General features: G+C 30.6%; 1 protein-coding gene across 1 annotated transcript; it reads left to right on the top strand.

Moving 5' to 3' along the window:
• The first annotated feature begins 425 nt into the window (after positions 1-425).
• Positions 426-22,145, top strand: LOC137926721 (calcitonin receptor-like). The gene is made up of 10 exons (XM_068770440.1): positions 426-448; positions 6,545-6,714; positions 8,423-8,555; positions 10,576-10,666; positions 11,371-11,462; positions 17,303-17,376; positions 18,629-18,735; positions 19,574-19,681; positions 21,400-21,517; positions 22,093-22,145. Exons 1-10 carry the CDS (start codon positions 426-428, stop codon positions 22,143-22,145), a joined length of 969 nt encoding a protein of 322 aa, XP_068626541.1.
• The last annotated feature ends 1,155 nt before the right edge of the window (positions 22,146-23,300 follow it).

Here is a 23,300-nt window from a genome sequence, read left to right as displayed (position 1 = left end):
GTTTCAAAAATAATTTCTAGCCGCCGAAATAAGTTCGATACTTATACCAAAGCAGTATCTTACAAAGACGTTTTGCTACACACAACATACAGTAATAATTACACTTAGTGAGAGTTAAAAAAAATTTTAAAAATTCATTGTATTATGCACAAATGAAGCCGCCGGCAAAAGCTAGTCTGAAAAAAGTAAACACCCACGCAAAGCTTTTACATAGAGGGCGGGGAAACCCACGCACCAGTCGTAACAGCGGAGGGAGGTTTTCAGTGTCAGTAAAGTTTCGGCCGCCGGTGCGAATGGTCCAATCCCTCTGCCTCCGGCGAAGCACCTAGACTTCGGTACGGGTCGAAAGTGTGCTCTGATAACTCAGAAAAACCTTAAAAAGTGTTTCGGTTCTTTTATGGTGCCGAGGTGTACAAGCAGTGACCATGGATTGGAACGTGGAGCCTCAGTAAGTTTTGTTAAAAGTTTCGTTTTATTTATATTTTAGTTTCTTATTTTGAACCTATTTTTTTTTGTTTTACTGTATTTAATATAATATTTGGGAACATATTTATTGAAATAAAATATTATTATTAATGCAGATATCTTCAAGATAGCAAGATAAAGTTAAAAGTTAACAAGAAAATTTTCTTTCTTATTAAAAAGTAATAAAATCCGTCTAAAATAATGTTAATATATAATATATAGAGCGGAAATTATTTTATACAAGTTATAACTGTATGTTTCATCAAATTGTTACTAACAAAAAAATAAATGTTCCCAAATAGTAACTATTTAAAAAAAATGTTTAAGTAAATGTGTAGAAAAATAAACAAATTATATTTATTAGTTGTTTCCTGATTTGATAAAATGTATAAACAACTTGCCGCTCAAAATATAAACACCGGCATACTAACAGCGTCCTCTATGGATTTTTTTTGCAACTGTTCTTTTAAATTCCTTATTCATTTTATATATTTTATGTATATTTAGATTGTATAATATAAAATGTATATATATACATATATATATATATATATATATATATGTGTGTGTGTGTGTATATATATATATATATATATATAGTAGTAGTTAGTAATAGATATTACAGGAATATCGGATCCGATAAGAATCAGGCCTAATTTTAACTTTTACATCCCTTCGTATTTTTGCAACTCACATTAGGAATAGAATAAATAGCGTTAATGATAAATTTTACGCTCTTCTATTTACGAATTATAATAATTATAAATTAAACCATATTTAGTAATAGAACGTTTGTAACTTGTTGTGTAGTAAACAAACATATTCCACCTGTTGCTAGCAGAGCCGGCAAATTGAAACCTGTTTGAGCTCGGAAAGCGAACGAACTGTCACATTTATCTGCATTCTTGTTTTTAAAATACAGCGGAGACCGTTCCTACAAATTCACGAAAATTTATTTTTAATCGCACAAGTTTTTCGTGAATTAATATAGTAAAGGTCATATAAATAGAAAGACAATTATTCAATTATTTTTCGAACTAACTACCACGGCAGACAACGAATTGGCTAATTATTACATTTTAAATTAAATTAATAAAATGTACTTCAGGTTGACCTTTTTATTTATATTTATTTATTCAATGTCTCATAAGGACTACATACATTATGTTTTTTTTTATTGAAAATTCAGATAAAAGTTAGAACAACGGTTATTTATTGATGTAAATTACCGAATTTGTAGATTCATTTTAAACATTTCAAAATTTGCGAAACACTTTTATCTATTAAAATTTGTTTTATAAAAAAATAACTTACTAATTATTACATTGGAATTACCTATAACCTTTGTTTAGCTTGACGTAACTTTTAAAACAGGTTTTTATCATAGATATTGTTTTATGTATTTGTGTATATGTTGTAATTTAATATTATTTTAGCATATCTTCTAGTGTACCTTGCAGTTTCCGGCATCTACATATTATATCATCAACCTCTGCAGCAACAAGATTTATTTCTTAATTAAATCATCGGATTTTCATATTAACTCGGTTTTGAATATTTAATAGAAGATAAGGTGATTTCTGATACTATTTATCAAAGAGATTACGCAACGATTACACAACTTTTTAAAAACGGATATTTCGTCTTAACATTTTGCCATCATTCTATATGAAGATAAGACTTTTTTGGATAGGACCCGAACTTTTCATCACTTAAAAGAATTTGAAATCTAAACTAAATATTTTTCTATTACTTTTTAAGAATATAATATCTTTTTGAATAGGACTCGAAGTTTTCATCACTAAGATCTGAAATCTAAACTTAATATTCCGCCAACATTCGATACTACGAGTAACATGATATCTTTTCGAATAGGACTCAAACTTTTTATCACGTCTTAGAATTTAAAATCCAATTTGACATTTTTTCATTATTCCGTATTATGATAAGATTTTTTCGAGGAGTAGCCGAACTTTTCACCACTTCTTAGAATATTGAATCTCGATTTAATATTTCATCGTTTTATAAAGAGACTAGACTTTTTCGAATAGGACTCGAAATCTTGAACACTTTCTAGAATCTGTAGTCCGAACTTAAAATTAAGCCATCATTTTGTGCGAACATTATATCTTTTCAAAAAAAAAACTCGTCCTTTCCCGACTTCTTAGGAAATAAAATCTCAACTTAACATTTCTCCATCATTTTATATGGAGATGGGACTTTTTCGTATAGGACTAGAACTTTTCATCACTTCTTAGAATATGCAATCCCGATTTAATATTTCATCGTTTTATAAAGAGGCTAGACTTTTTCGAATAGAACTCGAAGTCTTGAACACTTTCTAGAATCTGTAGTCCCAACTTAAAATTATGCTATCATTCTGTGCGAACATTATATCTTTTCAAAAAAAAATTGTCCTTTCCCGACTTCTTAGAAAATAAAACCTCAACTTAACATTTCTCCATCATTTTATATGGAGATGGGACTTTTTCGTATAGGACTCGAACTTTTCATCACTTCTTAGAATATGCAATCTCGATTTAATATTTCATTGTTTTATAAAGAGACAAGACTTTTTCGAATAGGACTCGAAGTCTTGAACACTTTCTAGAATCTGTAGTCCTAACTTAAAATTTAGCCATCATTCTGTGCAAACATTACATCTTTTCAAAAAAAAAAAAACGTCCTTTCCCGACTTCTTAGAAAATAAAATCTCAACTTAACATTTCTCCATCATTTTACATGGAGATAGGATTTTTACGTATAGGACTCGAAATTTTCATTACTTCTTAGAATTTAAAATCTTAACTTTACATTTTTCCATCGTTCTGTATTATGATAAAAATTTTTCGAGGAGTAGCCGAACTTTTCACCACTTCTTAGAATATGCAATCTCGATTTAATATTTCATCGTTTTATAAAGAGACTAGACTTTTTCGAATAGGACTCGAAGTCTTGATCACTTCCTAGAATCTGTAGTCCGAACTTAAAATTTAGCCATTATTCTGCGCGAACATTATATCTTTTCAAAAAAAAAAACTCGTCCTTTCCCGACTTCTTAGAAAATAAAATGTCAACTTAACATTTCTCCATGATTTTATATGGAGATAGGACTTTTTCGTATAGGACTCGAACTTTTCATCACTTCTTGGAATATGCATTCTCGATTTAATATTTCATCGTTTTATAAAGAGACTAGACTTTTTCGAATAGGACTCGAAGTCTTGAACACTTTCTAGAATCTGTAGTCCGAACTTAAAATTTAACCACCATTCTGTGCGAACATCATATCTTTTAAAAAAAAACTCGTCCTTTCCCGACTTCTTAGAAAATAAAATCTCAACTTGACATTTCTCCGTCATTTTATATGGAGATAGGACTTTTTCGTATAGGACTCGAACTTTTCATCACTTCTTAGAACATGCAATCTCGATTTAATATTTCATCGTTTTATAAAGAGACTAGACTTTTTCGAATAGGGCTCGAAGTCTTGAACACTTTCTAGAATCTGTAGTCCGAACTTAAAATTTAACCACCATTCTGTGCGAACATCATATCTTTTAAAAAAAAACTCGTCCTTTCCCGACTTCTTAGGAAATAAAATCTCAACCTGACATTTCTCCATCATTTTATATGGAGATAGGACTTTTTCGTATAGGACTAGAACTTTTCATCACTTCTTAGAATATGCAATCTCGATTTAATATTTCATCGTTTTATAAAGAGACTAGACTTTTTCGAATAGGACTCGAAGTCTTGAACACTTTCTAGAATCTGTAGTCCTAACTTAAAATTTAGCCATCATTCTGTGCGAACATTTTATCTTTTCAAAAAAAAACTCGTCCTTTCCCGACTTCTTAGAAAAAAAAATCTCAATATTTCTCCAAAATTTTATATGAAGATAGGACTTTTTCGTATAGGACTCGAACTTTTCACCACTTCTTAGAATATGCAATCTCGATTTAATATTTCATCGTTTTATAAAGAGACTAGACTTTTTCGAATAGGACTCGAAGTCTTGAACACTTTCTAGAATCTGTAGTCCGAACTTAAAATTTAACCACCATTCTGTGTGAACATCATATCTTTTAAAAGAAAACTCGTCCTTTCCCGACTTCTTAGAAAATAAGATCTCAACTTGACATATCTCTATCATTTTATATGGAGATAGGACTTTTTCGTACAGGACTCGAACTTTTCATCACTTCTTACAATATGCAATCTCGATTTAATATTTCATCGTTTTATAAAGAGACTAGACTTTTTCGAATAGGACTCAAAATCTTGATCACTTCCTAGAATCTGTAGTCCCAACTTAAAATTTAGCAATCATTCTGTGCGAATATTAAATTTTTTTAAAAAAACTCGTACTTTCCCCACTTCTTAGAATATAAAATCTCACTTGACATTTCTCCATCATTTTATATGGAGATAGGACTTTTTGTATAGGACTCCAACTTTTCATCACTTCTTAGAATACGTAATCTCAACTTAAAACTTCGCTGTCATTCTATATGGAGATAAGACTTTTTAGAATAGGACTTGAACTTTTTATCTCTGCTTAGAATCTGAAATCTAAACTTAACATATCGCCATAATTCTGAATGAAGATAAAACTTAATAGTACCAGAACTTCTGCCACTTCTTTCAATTAAAAATCTAATTATTTCTCGGTAGTTAATACAGTAAAAAATAAAGTTTTTTTAAACAGCTGCTATTGAAAAGCAGGCGTTACGAAAGTTAAGCAACAACTTCTTGGTATTGAAAATCTTTTAAGTTATCCATAATTATCTACTTGCTTCAAAGATTCTACTACACGACCCAAGAAGGTTAATATCGGGGCAATCTGAACGAATTTAATCGACGTGAAATGTTTTAAAAAACCATTCGTAATTGTTGTTAAATAAGTTTAAATAAATTTTGAGACAATGATCCTAAATTTAAATACTTTATAAACATATACTATTTATTAAAACAAATTAACATATTGCGTATGATTTTAAGAGTTAAATTAAGGTATCAAGTACCTTAATTTATATATATAACATAACAAAAACTCTTTTTTGTTAGAAAATTGATAATCTTTTTTCTCTTACTTACACTGTACACTACATGGACAAAGATGATGACGCGATTGGCAGATTTCTAGAAAAAACAACGTCTGTCTCTCTAAAGAGAATTTACAATTGAAATGAAAATGTTTCTCCTAAAAACCTTTCACAATTGGAGACAAATCTTCACAAATTGTCATATTTTAATATTAGTAATTGTCTGCATCAAACCTTCAATTTGGGACATTTACTAATGACTTGAGATGTAGTTACTTATTAAATGAATTAAGCGAATGTTAATAATAGCCACTTTAGTAACGAGAAGAAATCTAGTTACAACGTATGCAATCATGACGCTATGCGTGTATTTAAACGCCCCGTAATGTTTATTGTAATGTAATTGATATTTACGAAGTACATCTCGATTTACCAACTATACGAGGATAGTATCGAGATGCATTAGCAACATTAGGTGTGTTCATTAGGTGAGAGATAAGTATGGAACTATAACGTAAACATCAAATAGATTAATGTTAAGCTTTTTTTATTAACTATCTAAGTTTAAAACTAATTAATTCTTCAATAATTTTTATTATCTTATAATAATTTTTTTATTTCTTTAATTGATTAAAATAATGTTAATTTAAAAAATTCTAAAATTTATTTCCTGTATATAATAACTTCAAGTGTAAACGAACGTCAGTTAAATAAAAATAAAATGTTTATTGAACGGATTTCACCAAACTCTAGTGGTTATCATTTTCATTCGGTTTATTAGGAGCCGATAACATTCAACAACCCAAGATGATGGCTCGTTAGGGTTAAATGAAATAATGACTTGATTGGCAATGTCATGTCAGGAATTTTTAAGATTTATGAAGACATAAATATAACTTTGCGTAATGTTTGCATGTAATCATGCTTTGTCTCGTTATCACCATATTCCATGATTACAGCCTAGTTTAATTCAAGTATAGCTGTTCAATATTCGATTATTGTGAAAGCTTTAACACATTTTTTCTTTACAGGAATCAAGTGAAGGTCAATATCGAAGGGAAGACATGGGACGTGGACGTCAATAATTTTAACCAGAATTTCACTGACGATTTCAAGATCTCCACGGTGTTTAAGTTCTTCATGGGGAAGATGAACGAGTGCTACTCGCGACTTTTGACAAACGCTCCTCCACTTGATCTCGGTAAGTAATAAGTTAACTATTTTATTTGTTCTTGATATAACTCCGAACAGTTTAAAAATTTAGCCCCGGAATATTAAAGTTCACCTACTCAGTTCTGATATTGTCTGCTACGTAGTGCGAGCCTTTTACATATAATAATAGGTCGAAGAAAAAGTTCTATTGAACTACATTTGAAAAACTTGGTCATTTCTTTCAAAATTAATTTAATTAAACTTTAGAATATTAGCAGCGTTTTTTTTTTCGATGAACTTCTAACATGTTGTAGGTTTTGACATAACGCTGTTCCTTTAGAAATTTTAGCACTTCTAACAAATTAAAACGCACATAGTTTTAGCAGTTCTCTCTTGATGTTTACCTAACACTACCTAAATAATTCAGAACAGACTGAAGTTCCAAGAACAAGGCTATATAGCGGAAGCAATATCACCTCCCAGCCAAAGTCTATATTTTGCTGAATGGCTACAGGCGTGTTTGGTCTAGCTTTATCATGATGAAAGACCACACCCTTTTTATAGATCAATTTAGTTCGTTTTCTGGTATCTTTTTGCTGTAATCTCATCAGTTGTTGGCTGTAGAGATGCAAATCATAAGAAAAATAATAAATAATACTCTTCCAATCCCACCATACACAACATCACCTTGTTTTGAGTTAACCCGAATTAACAACTGTCTGAGAAGCCTGGCCGATATTGTACACATCTTGTACATGATCGACTTTTAAAAAACATCGTCAAAAATGCTTCGATTACTTTACGCCTCAATAAATATTCTCAAAAATTTTCGGATTGAAAAAGCTTAAACCAACTTTGTGCTGCTCTTACTGATAAAGCATTAGGTCCATAAACGTCAAAATTCTTTTCCTCGAGTAGTGTTGCAATTTGTCCTTTCTGTAAATATATTAATAATTAAAAAGTAAGGAATTATTTCAATTTAACAATAATAAAAACTATTGAAAAATAGCTTCTAACAAAATTTTAATTTTTGTTCCTTTTTTTTAAATTTAACAAATAGTATATGACTAATGAATAATGACTTTTCCCCGACCTAACACAATGTTCTACACTCAATACGACTTCATTAGGTATATAATTGTTGTATAACTGGTGGATACATGGATAGATTTTATCGGACTTCATACAATTATAGCCTAGCCTTCGTCTTCCAAATCTTAAAAGAAATACATCCCCCCCCCCCCCCCCGAAGCTGAACGACAATAGTTCTTCAAGTATTTTTACTTCATAATGAGAGATTCATAGTTGTCATTACATTCCGATTAATCGCGAAGGGTGTGGAAAAGGGACCATCACGCTCCTTAGCAGCAGGGGGCTGCTATCTCATCTTCGCAATGAAAGCAAACGCAGTAATATCTTCCTCTGCTTCCATCAATTCACATTCACAGATAAATTTAGCTTATTGAACTCAGTCCGAGTTGCCAGCTCTGCATCTCGGACAGGCCGTGTAGGTAACTCTTTCTGGCAACAGTTACATGTCTCTTCGGAATAAGGAGGTACAAATTCTATAAATACACTTCTAAGAAGCACACAGGGGATATCTGTAATAGTTGTAGCAATAAAAAGTTTTCTTCGTTTATTTTATAAGGGCTATAATAATTCAGTTTACCAGAAAAATAAAGGTATACCTTCTGCAATGATGGACATGTAGTTAATAACTAAATACAGGGTACCAAATTATCATTTGTGTGTGACAGGGCTTGGTCCTTATTGCAAGCCCATTTTCGACGGCTTCACCTGCTGGGGTGCAACACCAGCAGGCACCACAGCTCAAAATTCATGCCCTGACTTCATAGCTGACTTTGACGGGACACAAACTGTTTCAAAAAGGTACAGTATTTTTAAATGTACAATTTATGTATTTTTAAACTTTTACCATTATTTATTAAAAATGAAAAAGTAAATTTAAAAAACTCCTTTCAGCAAATATGTTATATTGATGTTGTGAACCAAATATAATGAAATTCCTAAATGGAAACATTGTAAATATAATATATTAAAAACGTTTCTTGTTTTTTTTTGCAATTTATGAGCTTGCACATTTTTTTATAATGCCTAGTCGATTCTTCAATATTGACATAAATTTAATTACCTGTGAAACAAAAACTGTTAATTTTTTTTAAAAAGAATAGATACGAATATGCAATATTTATGTGGCCGGTTATTTATCGGTGTTTTTTCCATAGATAACTTAAGGCTGTCTGAATTTTTATGAAGTCTAGCAAATAATTTTTACAACTGGTCTTGTTTTTAATACAAAATAATATGGCCTGGGCGGGATTAGGACTAATTAATCCTCAACTCTGATGTTGTGAATTGTTTTTGTGGTGGTGCAGATTTATATTGAAATAAGACAGATCTTAATAAACTTGAGAGAGGAGACTTTATCAAAAAAAGGGTCCGTACAGTCTGTCATTTTAGGGAATGATTCTTCTATAACATTTTTTCATCGTAGAAAATTAATTTAAGAAAATATAATTCTGAGCCGTAATATTTATAAAATTAAATCGATGGCATAATAAGATATTACTATTAATTCTTAAATCATATTTTTTGTGCCAATGACAATACGTAAGGATCGTCTACGTATATATGTTTTATTTATGCTTGCTTAATTACGTAAAAAAATGTACACCAAATATAGATTGGGTTTTATTAAAATTCTGATACCTAGGTACTTTCGTGTGTTCGTTACTGTATTATGAAACTAAACGCAATGACATCAGTATTATGCCAATAAAATACAATTAATCCAATTAACAAATTAAATTCGACACTAATTTTTATCGATTAACTTTTGTTATTCTTTGCTTAATAATTATGGCGAGAAAGTTTAATTTTTTCATTTTCTACAATTCAGTAACGAGTTACTCTGGTAATTTTTCTTTTGTAATGATATTCAGCTAAATAATTTGTCGCTGAGAGAAAGACGTAAAAACATTCACAGATATGCCACATTAGGTAGAAGAATAAAAACTAAAAACCATCAAGTGGACCAGAGATTTGTTCTCATTAAAAAACACTAATAATATCAGCAAAAAGAGTATTTTTATTTAAGTACTCGGATATTTTATGTGCCACTCGGGGCTTAAATTAAGAACAGTATCAATTTAATCGACTCGTATAACGATTATATAATTATATTTTCAAATCAGCATCTTCATGGTTTACGATAAATAGTTTACGATACAGAAATGATATAATTAATAAAAAATGTAGCTAATTTTATTTACAAATATTATATGTAAATATTGTTATAGAAAATTAAGAACGTTTAAATAAAAATTTGAAAATACCAAATAGTTAAAATATTAATAAGCTTACATTCATATACATAGCTAATATACAAAGGATAGATTTTTTACAAAGGTAGATCAGTAGTATCCAAATAAAAAACATATAGTTCTAAGGTTTATTTAAAAACGCGATCACTTCTGTCTTAGAAATAAATACTACGAGTATATTGTTTCGAAAAAAATATTCTTATAACGTTCACTTGAAAATGCTTAGTTTGTTTTACTTATGCAAACGACATTTTTCTGTTTTGATACTTTAGAAGGTAAATCAGTCTACAATAATAAAGGCTTCTTAGATTCTGTTAATAATAATCAAGTGAAATAAACCAGTTTCTGGCGGTTAAAGTTTTAAGTAAAAAATATGATTACATATAAAATAAATTACTCAAACAGTTTTCAAGAAACTTAATATACCTCTTGCCTTACAATTGTTTTGGTACTATACGTGATACGTTTTGACATGTTTTAAAAATCTTCGGTACACAAAAGTTCTAATATTTCTGTCGGCCATGTTATCACTTTAAGAATTTTCTAATACAGGTTATAAATTTTAGGTGCTCTGAAGACGGTACCTGGGCTGTCGATTCGAAATCGCTTAAAGTTTGGACCGACTATTCAACTTGCGTCAGTGATAATAATTACTCCGTAAGTAACATTACCGTGGCTATTATTGTTTTATATTTATCAATGAAATGCCAACTCTATCTTTCAGCGATTATCGTAATTACAGCGTCACTAACGCCATTTTCGCACGTTGTTACAAAAATCTTCTTGTTTTTGTTACAGTCTAAGAACAAATCAGAGTAATTATTAAAATTTATACTTACTACTCAAAACCGGTTTAACATTTCCTTTTTAGGATATACCCATTGACACTTTATTTTATACCACAAAAAAGTAAGCGCTATCTAAAAATGTGCTAGTTTTCCACTCGTCCTTCAGAGAATTCTTTACATAAAAGCAATCAACAGTTAAAGTTTGTATTTACAAGTTATTTTGCTATATTATTTAATAAAGAGACGTCATTAAAAATATTGTTTATGTTCTTAATTTAAATAAATTAGTTTTTGAACTAAGCAAAAGTGTTGTGTTGTGAATTTATTTCTTTAACAATGACTACCAGTATTCTGTTAATAATGACACTAACAAAATTTCAATGTTATAGGCAGCTAAATAACTTTAATAATAATATTAAAAATATTTAGTGAAATCTAAAAGTAATTACATTAAGATGGTACCTGTATAGTTATTTATGAAGAAAAGGTGGATTTTATTTTAACTTGAAATCTCAGTTATGTCTAATAAATGTTGAAAGTAACAATCAAAACTAATTGATTCATTTGTTTTAGTGGAGCAGCATCATCCATGAGGTTTTTGTTGCTGGGCATGTTATCTCTCTTTTGGCACTGGTCGTTAGTCTGATTTTGGTCAACTATGTAAGGTAAGTCACCAGACATTTTTACATGTTCATAACAAAGAGTCATCGTTCTAAAACTCATGTACTTGAAATTTTTATATCTAAACTTTTATTACAATTAGTTAAATATTTACGTTAGAAATAATTGACAAAAACATCTCAATGCTTTATTCATTTTGAATGTATGAGGGGGCTTACTTCACTAAGTACATGGTTGTATACCTTTAATAAGAATATAAAGTTAAAGAAAAAACTGAACATAATACGCAAAAGAATTATTGATAATTATTACTTATTTATATCAGTAGTGTAAACACTACAGGCTTTAATTACATGTGAGAATAAAAGTAAGCTCGTAAAACTGTATAGCAGAGATTATTAATTATAATAATTTAAGTATTTTAATTGTTGTAGATATTATTTTACGTTATTTTATGGTTGTGTTGCTTATTAAAACGTAAGAATAAAAAAATCATAATTCGAATTTTAAATAATAATTTTGTAATGAATGGTATATAAGCTCTCCTGCTAACACAGTACTACGCGAGCCAACTCTACCACCGTTATTTGTAGACACATCAAAGTACAAAAATGATTTCATAAAGATTTATTACCCAAAGTCTGTTTAATTTAAATAGGTTAATGTTGTTTTATTAATTATATTTATTTTATTTAATGAAAACGAATATATGTAATCAGATATAAAATTTACCTCCTAGTTTGCAACACTTTTCGCTGATTTTTCATTTTCCGCAGCCAAATCTTTAAACTCTTGAACATCGGCTTTTATCACTTTATTACAAATATAAGTAAGAAAAGGACCAATATTTAGCCACTTCCGCACATGCAGTAGTAGTCATGCAATAAAGTGCACCGCCAGCCCGCTGATAAATGCGCATGCGGCAAACAATGCGAATCACACAACCGACACAACCAAATTACTCAACACGTGTTTCACCCCTCCACGGGGCATCTTCAGGAGTTACGTTACACCGATTAGTGACAAACACAGAGTCTCTGTGGCTAGCTAAATATTGGTCCTTTTATTACTTAGGATGGACTTCCGCGAAGTAACGCCTGATTTCCATTAAATATTAAAAATATTTTCAAGCTGTATTGATTTCCAGTTTAGAAATGTGAACGTCTGAGTTATTCTTAAATGTTCTTTATAATTTATTTTTGTTGAGAAAACTAAAGTTATGCAGCTTATATTATTTTGAACTTTATAGCTGCTTAGATAGTTATCAAACCTAATTAAATATAGTAAAATGAGTCCGCTTTTCAAATTATGTTGTACTTCCGACCTCTTAACTTAAGACCTATCTCTTTAATATCAATATTCTTCTTAATTTAATACTCTTTTCAACAATTCTTCTATGCTTTACTATAGGATGTTTGGGGCCTATGGGACGGAGTAGCGGGATGCTCTTGGCCCCTTTTATGTTTTCTCTAACACATTTGATTGTGTAAAGCAAAAGAAAAAACTTGGTCTCTAAATTGTACTTTTGGATCATTGATTATATTGGGTCCTTTCATTTTCTCATTTTTGTATTGTATTTTATAATATATATATATATATATATATATATATATATATATATATATATATATATATATATATATATATTTAAAAAAAACTAAAAAACGGCGAATGATCATTGTCGATACTAATTGTATTTAAGTTTAATTCTTATAATTTATTACTTAATGAGAAAAGAACTAAATGCGCAAATTTCATTCATAATAAAAGCACTGATATTAACATGCATCTCAATAACAAGGTAATCTGTATAGTCAATACTGTAATTTTTTCTTGGGCTTGCTTTATACGCAAAATAACAATAGGCCGCCCATAATTGTGTGTGATTTATCGATCAAGTTTAGCTCCGCGATATAACCAATTAAAAAAATCGTGAATTGACAGATTTAAGATTCCCTCGACCAGTTTATGAAAGTTTTTTTTTGCAATTATGTTCTGCGTGTCACTTGTATAGGATTATGCTAATGACATCGACGCGACTTGTTTGCTGCAAAAAAGCTGTTCGTGCAATCTATAAAATTAGATAAAGAGATTCTCTTAAAGAAAAGTTTAGTGAACAGAAATTAACAAATACATAGTCGATATGTAACTAACTAGCTGTTCCTTGTATATAAGAATATTATTAAAATAAAAAAAAATAGAGATGAACATAAGATTGTCATACTTCTCTCTAGGTTTTAAAAAATAAGTCATTATTTTGTGGGCAACTGTGTACGGTATAAAAAGACACATGTGATAATTAAACAACACAACCCTAAATAAATTTTAAAAGTTCATCAAACATAACTTTTTTTTATTCATAATAAAGCCTGGGAACGAATTGTTCCGCTACTGTATTAGAGAAATAGAAAATGAAACCCCAAAAAAAGTCATCGTTTGTTGTGGGCTCTCCTCGGTTCAGGGCAAGTTTAGAAATGATACTACGTGAAATAAGTTGCATAGAAGAAATTAATTTTATAAAATATTATTTTATGCTTTTAAAAAAATTGTTAATACGGACAATTTATTTGATGATGTTTTGCCTGTTTGCGCATAGATACCGAAGGAAACAATCCGGTGACGTGTGCGGTATTCGCGAGTAAGTAACTAAATTTATTTGCAAAAGTCATAAATTAGTAGTAATAAAAAGACTTTCTCACCTGCGAAGTAGTTCTCTTTATGTTCGCATTCACATTGTATAAAGCAATTTGATAGTAGCAACTCGAAGAGCCGTGATGAAATCTACATGGAGTGAATGTGATCGCCCCTTCACTTCATGTTGAGTCGCCTACTAAACATCTTCATCGCTGTGCAACTTCAAACTCGGTGGAGTCGGATTTGTGAACACGAAACGAGAAACTGCAACACAGGCCTGGTAAAATTTTAGAGGCCCGGTAACTTAAAAAGGCAGAGAAAGCTAATTTTGCTTAAGTCGAAGATACATTGCATCCGAGATGAGTATAAACTCCTCTTAATAAATTGTTAATAATGAAACTACGATACTACAAATCTATAAGGCCAAGCATACTGCATAAATTCATTTTCTGACTGCATTTTTGAATCAAACAGAGTTTGTGTTATAACTTGACATTCGCTTAAATTAATCACTAACCTATTTATCTCTTCACACAGGGCTCTGCAATGTACCAGAGTCAGTATTCAAATGAATCTCTTCGTTTCTTTTGCTATATACAACGTTCTCTGGTTATTCTGGTACAGCGGGATTGTGAACCATGAGGGTCTTTTGAATACCGTAAGTTAATTTTCATTAATTACTATGTGGTTCCATTTGAATAATTCCTATTATATTCAATCCCTGCTTAGTGTAAATTGTTTAAAAATTCTTTTTTTCCCATTACCCGTTGTAAAATAAACAAGAAGAAAATGTTTTTTAAAATGTTTGCAAGTATCGCCTGATTGCATGTAACAGAGTTTTCTTGTATCGCCGCTCTTCGTATATAGTTTATATATAATTAAGTATTTATAATGTGAGTTCCACTACAACTTAACACATTCACCGCTTTGTTAATGTTTAAAGTTCTTTATGTATGTTGAAACATATATTCATAAAGATAAATTTAGATTCATTAGTACAATTACAATAATAATAGACTAATGAGAGTAACTTAAAAATATTGACGCAGTAAAAGCAGTAAATGCAGTAAATGAAGTTAAGACATAATTACCATAAATGCATCTTCGATTAAGTGCGTCTAAAAAATGGAATATTTCGTTTAAATATTTGTTATTTTTGGAGTTTGTTTTAAGTGATTTTTAAGACAGTTTTTTTGAACGTTAGGAATGGTGCCTTGGACTACATATTCTCACGAACTATTCTATGCTGTCATCCTTTTCGTGGATGTTTTGTGCTGGTCTACATCTATATATATCTCTGATCGTGGTAAGTCCTCCTTCTTTTAGATTTAATTTAACACATTTAACTGCTCAGCGAAATATTATATCAATATTGCAAAGCGATTTTCGCAAGCGATTTTTCGTATATAATATCGTAATAATCTTCGATTAAATTGAGTCTTTTGTCCATAAATAAACAATCCAATACACACTATAACATATTTTGCTATTCACTTTTTCACATTATTCAACAAAAAAACTACAATGATTTTTTTTTAAAGAAACAGTCTGATTCTCTGAACACGTAATTGAAATATAATCAAACGTTATCTTCAGAGAACGATAACAATATTTTAAAATAATATCAGATGTAATTCTTACACATTACGCAATGCAGAAGAAATTATTAACAGAGATACTGGTCTCATTACCTCAAACCTCTTTTCGCGAAGCAGGTTGTAAAGTAATTTCCATACTGTTTTATTTTATTTCCAAAGATCGTTTGCTATTAATAGATTGATTTCAGATTTTCGTCAATGAAGACCTGGCAATGCGCTGCTTTGTACTCCTGGGTTGGTTGCTGCCAATGATCATCATCGTGAGCTACGCGGCTGTGCGAATTTTGTTAGATGAATCTCAAAAGTATGTTAATTAATTTCAAAATACACTTCTAAAGTCTTTGATGGAACTTATAGGATACTATAGAATCAATGACCCGCGGAAATTACTTTTGTTCATCAATGTTTTAAAAGGCTCTCGATAGAACTTTTTAAAACTGTACTTAATATATACAATTTATTTAGTAATAATAAATCAAGCTAGAATTATAGAATAGTGGTAAAAATTAAAATTAAAAATATGTTACGGTTTTTATATACGAAATCGTATATTCTATTAAGATTTAAATAACGACTTTCGGAATTTATAAAAAAAAACTAATGAAAGAACCACACATAACTGGATATCTAAGTTTTAATAATACAATTGGAGTCCTTATTCAAATATCTCTCGACAGAAGTACAACATTCACGTGCTCTAGAGAGTAGCCAGAGTGCACTTTGGATTCTCTAACATACATTTCCTGTATATCACGATCCTTTTCAATCCGAATCAAATTCCTACTAGAATTAAACTAATTTTTCGTATATCATTAAATAACCTATGTTTCACCACTGTTAACCGATATTACGCGACAAATAGGCAATAGTTGAATTTTTGTTTCATTTTGCAAATCAGCTGAATGTTTACAGGCGAAAATTGAACGATTGATGTTTTTTAATAATAATTTATAAAATAATAATAAATTTAAAAATAAACAAAACTCAAGTTATTAATATTATTTCATGAATATTTTCAATTTTTTTTTTGCTTCTTCAGTTATATAATACTATACGAGCCTACTATATGAAAAATGTAACAGAATTTAATATTGGATTTCATGTGTTATTTGTTAACAAGTCAATATAGCAGCTGAGGTAAGTAAAAATATAACTTGTAAATTTTTTATTATTAATACCGGTTTAAATACCGGAATTCCGGTATATCAAATATCAAATACCGGTATTAAGATTTGAGTTCGGTATTGTGAGCCCTATTTTTAGTTTAAGGCAAAAGTAGTGTAATGTGACTTTAGAATGCAATTTACTCTTTTTTTTCATGTTTCCAATGACATAGTGAACGTTTTTTTTTAATATAAAGTGTTTTTTTATTATTTACAAAGACTTAATGTAGTCATTGGCACATTAAGTTTTTGTAATATAATATACACTTAAATGCGGACAGAAAAATTATTATTGTATGTATTTAGTGAAGTACAGGTTAATGCTTAAATTATACAAACAGGTGATTTTACGTACATGATATATGCACTCCCTACGAATGCGAAACTATTGAAATCTTATTGCATTTCCGTGAATTCATGTTAACGTTGCATTCTATTTTTGCATCTCTTCGCTATTACTATTAAGTTTTAACGATTATTATTTTGAAGGTGCTGGTCGGAGTCAAGCTACGCGGATTGGATAATAACCGTACCGGTGATCATATGCTTCCTGGCGTCCTTGAGTAAGTATCTTAGCTTTCCCGCCAACTGACAACCACTGCAAGGCTAGGCTTCCCCCAGAGCCACGAGGACCGGTTTTTCGCGAAATTTTAGACGTTCATACATACCTGGAACAAACCGCCCAGATTGATAAGTTCAACTTCTAGAAAGATATCACTCACCGAAAGTCCAATGGGCAGTTTTCGAGAAAGTCCGAAACATCTTCTCGTTCAAAATACCGCAATGTTCGAAAGACTTTAACCAGTGTGTACTGCCAGTGATGACATATAGATATGAGACGTGTTCGTTTACGATGGGCCTTATAAGCTTAAAGTCAACAAGATAGCAATGTTTGTAGTTTTGTTGCGCAATCGAATTATAAATAAGGAAATGAAAAGAGGAACCATGGTCACTAACGTAGCTTGAAGAATTGCTCGTCGTAAATGGCTGTGGTCGGGCCGCAATGTTCGTACAATCGATGGCCGTTAGGGTCGAAAGATTCACGAGCGGCGACCTCAAACCGGTAGACGCCGTGTAAGTAGGGCTGCCACTAGGATACATGACGTCACTGTAAGTTACTGAATGTGGTCAGTTAATACAGGTAATAAATTATATTTTAAAAAATAATTACATTTTCATTTTAACCCGCTTTGAACCCGCCCTGTGGATTATAACCTAAACCACAGAAAAATATATTTCATTTGTCAGAAGTAACATAAATCTTATATGAGAATAAGTATTAAATAATTTTTTCTACGAATAAAAGAAATAAAACCTACCTACGTCTACATTCTCTCCTACAATAAGTTAATGATGCTCCTCGATATTTGCCGTATTGTGTCCGAACGCATTAAGGATACAAATCAAATTGTGGTTAAGTTTATTTATACAAATTATAATGAATCACTAAATCTCATGTATTTTTTCATATCTTCTTCAATGTACGATAAAAATTCTTACGGTAAGAAAAAGGTAAAAATGACTAGAAATATTGAATAACAATTTTTTTTTTTTTTTTTTGCAGAGTTAATAAAAACAAAAGTTTTTTCTGTTAAATGTTCGTCGAAAAAAAATCTTGATGTATTTTTTTCTGTGAGTCCGCAACGGGACAGTAAGTTTTGACAATGTATGGTCTGCCGTGGCATTTAGACTTTTGTCAATTTGTTTGTAAAAGTACGTTTTACTATTGTTATTTAAATTAATTGTTCATGTTAGTAAAGTAAACGAATCTGTTGTTTTCTAGAGAAATGAGATATATATTTTAATATTGAGCAGTGTTCTTCGGTAACGTCGTCTGGGTGCTCATCAATAAGCTGCATCCGAAACCCAACCGTACCCGACTTATGATCGCCATGAAGATGGTCCGCGCCGGTTGTATCCTGGTAAGATATAAATTAGTCACGATACACTTTGTTACTCCATTAGTAAATATAAATAAATGGCGATTACATTAAAGTCACGAGTTATCGTCTGAATTATTATGCAACAGATTAAAAATGTTAATCGAAGAAAGTTTAGTAATTTTTCTGTGTAATAACACTTCTTCAGGATAAAATGCAAAGTGCATACTATGTCAAGGTAAAAATTTTCACATATAAAACTCAACTAGGTCTCCTATGGACTCTTTGTTTCGGACATGTTTATTGTATCCGGAAATAATTTATAACATTTGATTCCGGTTTTGAAACAAATATATATTTAGTTTACAGGTTGCTTGGAAACAGGTGCCAAAAAAATTAAAGTGAATGAGTTATTTTGCATTTTCATATTCATATTTGCCGATTGACACCCACTGTAAGGCATACACCTCCCGCAAAGATTGTAAATTTTTTGAACATTCGTCTATTATTGTATATCACGGCCTATCTAAGAATCAAATTTTTCAAATTTCAGTTATTTTAGTTTCAAATAACGTATTGAAAATATAGTAAGGAAAAGCGAAATTCCGAATATGTGTTAATATAAATTATTTTTCCTTACTGTCACTTTCAACATTTACCGCCAAAATCTTTTGGCCCTTTTAAAATAATATATATCAGAATGATCAGTTTAAAAGTTTTATACATCTAATCTATTGTTTCGATGAAATTAGTGCTAGCCCTTAGGCTTTTACAACTTCGTCGGATATGAGGTCACGGTTTATACTTCTATTTACAATCAATTTATAATATATCTCTATATTTTAAATTTCACTATTTAACCTATTTTTACGCTACGCAGGTCCCATTATTTGGTATACATTTGCTGCTGATGCTATTCCGACCGAAACTTAATTCGTCTAATGAAAAAGTCTTCGAAATATTTTGTGCGGTTATGACGAGCTTACAGGTAAGAACTGTGAATCGTTAGTAAATTATTTTTGACATTTAATTCGCTTAGTAAACATATTAAAGAGACTTGAGCTTAAATGTTCCTGCTGCACCTAATGCCTTAACTTTTTAATTTCATTATTTTCTAAATTTTAACTATTTTATAATTTCCGTTTCTAATAAAAAAAATTAATCTGTGTATCGTTTTACTACTTGCAAAAGTGAGTGCCATATCAGAAAGTCATTAATACTATTTCGAAATTAGGTGCTATTTAAATCTCGTTAGGAAATAGTAATTCACTCTATCAAAAGAACTTTTGAATTGTCTTGTGTCGAATTCCAGCAGTACATTATAGTATGCGTATACCGTCCCACTATTGGAGTTTTTAACATTTTTAAATCTACCATGGAAGAAGTTCTTCAACAAATCTGTGAAACGAAACTAAATTTTTACCAAAACTAAGAATTCACCGCGAAACGGTGAACGGTGAACGGTGAACGGTGAACGGGTGAAACGGAACTTTTAACTGCATTAAATACCAGTGACAGAACACTTTGAACTATTGAATATTATACTAAATCAAATATCAAATCGGTCGTTTATCGAGTCCAAAGTTAATTTAGCTACCAAAAAGCTGAGTGTTCTGGGCAAGATTTCGTAGTCATTTTCACCAGGACAGCTCCTGAAGTTTATTGATATCGATACTCTGGTTAACGCTAAGCTCTGTAGCTTGGAGCCTCGATGACAAATTGCGAGTTCATCGGTATTCTACAGACTTTATTTTTGAATGTGTGCGTCGGAGATAAATCAATTTTTTTTTCATCTCCTTTCTTCTTGGAGTTAAATGCGTATCAAGTTCAATACGTAATGAGCATTCCTAACTTGGATGTATTCTATTTGTAAATACATATTTAAATGTATCAATGTCTTCACTTTTAGTAAGTGCTTTGAATTTTTTTTAAAGACATCTATTACGACTTACTAAATAAAAAAAAAACAATTCTGACTTGCGTTGGCCAGGGTTTTTTTTAGATAAAACAAAAACCCTTACATACAAGTAAAACTCGTGATATTTTGATTTAAACACTTCATTGACATTGTGACCTTACAGAATTCTATAAAATATTTAGTCCAGTAGCGCTGGGACATAGTAGGTAACGCCTCTCCCCGCGTAGGCCTCACCGTCTTTAGATGGCAGCAAACGAAGACATCGCGCTTTCTCGAATGTTCGAGCAAAAGAGTCACCGAGTAGCGACGTCGACTGACAGTCGGCTTGTAAGCGCTATGCAATACCCGTAATTACGAGTATAGTGGCACGTGTAGTTATATATCGCCCCGTATAATAACTATCCATATCAGGGATTAATATCTAAAATTGTTCCTTATCAGGTTTCACAACAACAACAATGTAGAAATAACTTATTCTATCAGGCACTCGATAATAATTTCCGAGACATCGAAGAATTGTACACGAACTCATATAATAATCTTCACTTACCTTTCCACCCGATATATCAAATAAAATACCTGGTGACAAACTTAAACATGTATTATTAGCTCAGTATAGCCACGTATTCGAATTAAAAATATTTTTTTAGAAAGAAATTAGTAGAATTAAAGCACTTAACTGATGTTATTACGTAACTGCTTGACTAATAATAGATAATAAAAAATAACAAAAATGGCTTTACTGCTTGTATGTATAAATGAATGTCTACTATCCCGCTTCTTTACAGGGACTATATGTATCGATCCTGTTCTGCTTTACTAACCAGGACATGATGAAAGAGGTGAAGAACCAAGTGAGGAAGATGAGGCGTAGGAGCGAAGCTCTTACCATGACTACTGCTTCCAGTAATTAATACCATATTTTTTAAAAAAATAATCATTCATTAATTACATCTTTTCCTACTCACCACCACGGTTTAGTAAAGAACTAAACGTCTAAATGGCGATAGTTTTATTAACCAATACGCTTGAATAGTATAAAGAACGTTTTTCGTTTAAAAATTAAATTTGTCTGTACAAATTTAAAAAAAAATGTAATTAAATATAAATTGAATGTAAAGTTAATAAAAACTAAAAAAATGCACATTATTCCTATTTCATCTTCAGCATTACAGTCACTAAAAGTTTACGAACGTTTATTAAATATTTAAAAGTCAATTTATTCAAGTTAAATTCAAACTATAAATGTGTCGAATTATTAATACAACATATAGCCGCAAACGTTAACATTTCTAGAATCTATTTTTTGATTATTTATTGATTACTGAAGAACTAGAATTTGACATTGGAAATATTGACATTATTTTCGGAATTGTTAAGATAAAGGCGTAAACCTGACAATATTGTATCAGTTTCGTTGTGAGTTTTTTATACTGTTGCCATATTTTAAATGAAAGCTCATATTTCTTTTTCTTTACCAGGGACCACCGCCGCCGAGAACGTTTTTCAAGAGATCCGCGAAGATCAAGTTTAAATAATACATCCAATTCATATATTTTTATTGTTATTATATTCTTAAAAATGATTGTAATCAATCTTATAATCAATATAGTCAACGAAAATCATTCCATATAATCTCTTAGTATTAGAATAATATAATAATTTATTCCAATTTTACTCTAGCATAATATTTAATAACTTATATTTATAATGCTTAGTAGATTATTTAGTAGGAGCTGTTGCATTACGTAGTTTGAATATTTTATCTTAGAATTAATCAAATAAATGATTTTCGATGATAAACAGGGTAATGTTAATACATCCCTGTGATTGTAATAGACTGTCTGTTACACTCTTTATGTAATCACTTCCAAAATCTGATATTCTTATACTATTTATTCAATGTTTAATAAAGGTTAAACCCAATACGTTTTTTTTATTTTTACCTCTTCGATTTCCTAATAAATTCACAGACGCCGTATATGAAACTGTAAAATAGATGTTTTTGGCCACGGAATGTCCCAATTACGCGATATATTTTTACTAAACATTTTGTTTACAACTGCTAAAGAATCATATAGGATATCGCACCATTTTGTTAAAAAAATGATAAAATATATACAATTAAATGCTTCCAAAATGCAGTTTAAGAAAGAAAAAAATGAGAAGCTATTTGACGATTAGAATTTACTGTCCTAGATTCCTCCTACACCTCCTTTGTAATTTCTTCAGCCGACATGGCTGTCCAAACCAAAGCACGGCGTGGAACTCGATCATTTGGTTCAAATACCTCGCCTACTTAAAGTTTATATGGATGAAATTATACTTAACCAAAAATTATATTTTAGAAAAATACGCAATCAATCAAGTTCTGGATATGCCAAGCTTAGATGACGTCTTTGAGAATGAACGAATCGCCACTTGGCTTACAGTTTCCTCCGTTCTTATAACTCTGGGCGCTGAGCAAGTTTTTTATTTTACAACTAATCTCTAGACTCGAACTTTTTGACAACGATCACATCATTCTTTCAGTATAACATTGATTTAAATCATGTAAACTATATTTACAGTGAAATAATCGCTGCGCAATAGAATGTTCGCTATTCAGGTACCATAAATAAGCCTTTAAAACACTTTCGCGACTAAAACTACTTATATCCTGTTCCTGCGTCGCAGTCCCGGATTCGGT

The sequence above is a fragment of the Battus philenor genome, unplaced genomic scaffold, assembly GCF_028537555.1.
Source record: "Battus philenor isolate CCGP_79_NKW_IND1 unplaced genomic scaffold, ilBatPhil1.0.hap1 SCAF_1, whole genome shotgun sequence".
Classification (NCBI taxonomy): domain Eukaryota; kingdom Metazoa; phylum Arthropoda; class Insecta; order Lepidoptera; family Papilionidae; genus Battus; species Battus philenor.
The sequence above is the reverse complement of the archived record's forward strand: the minus strand, read 5'-3'. Positions and strand labels throughout refer to the sequence as shown.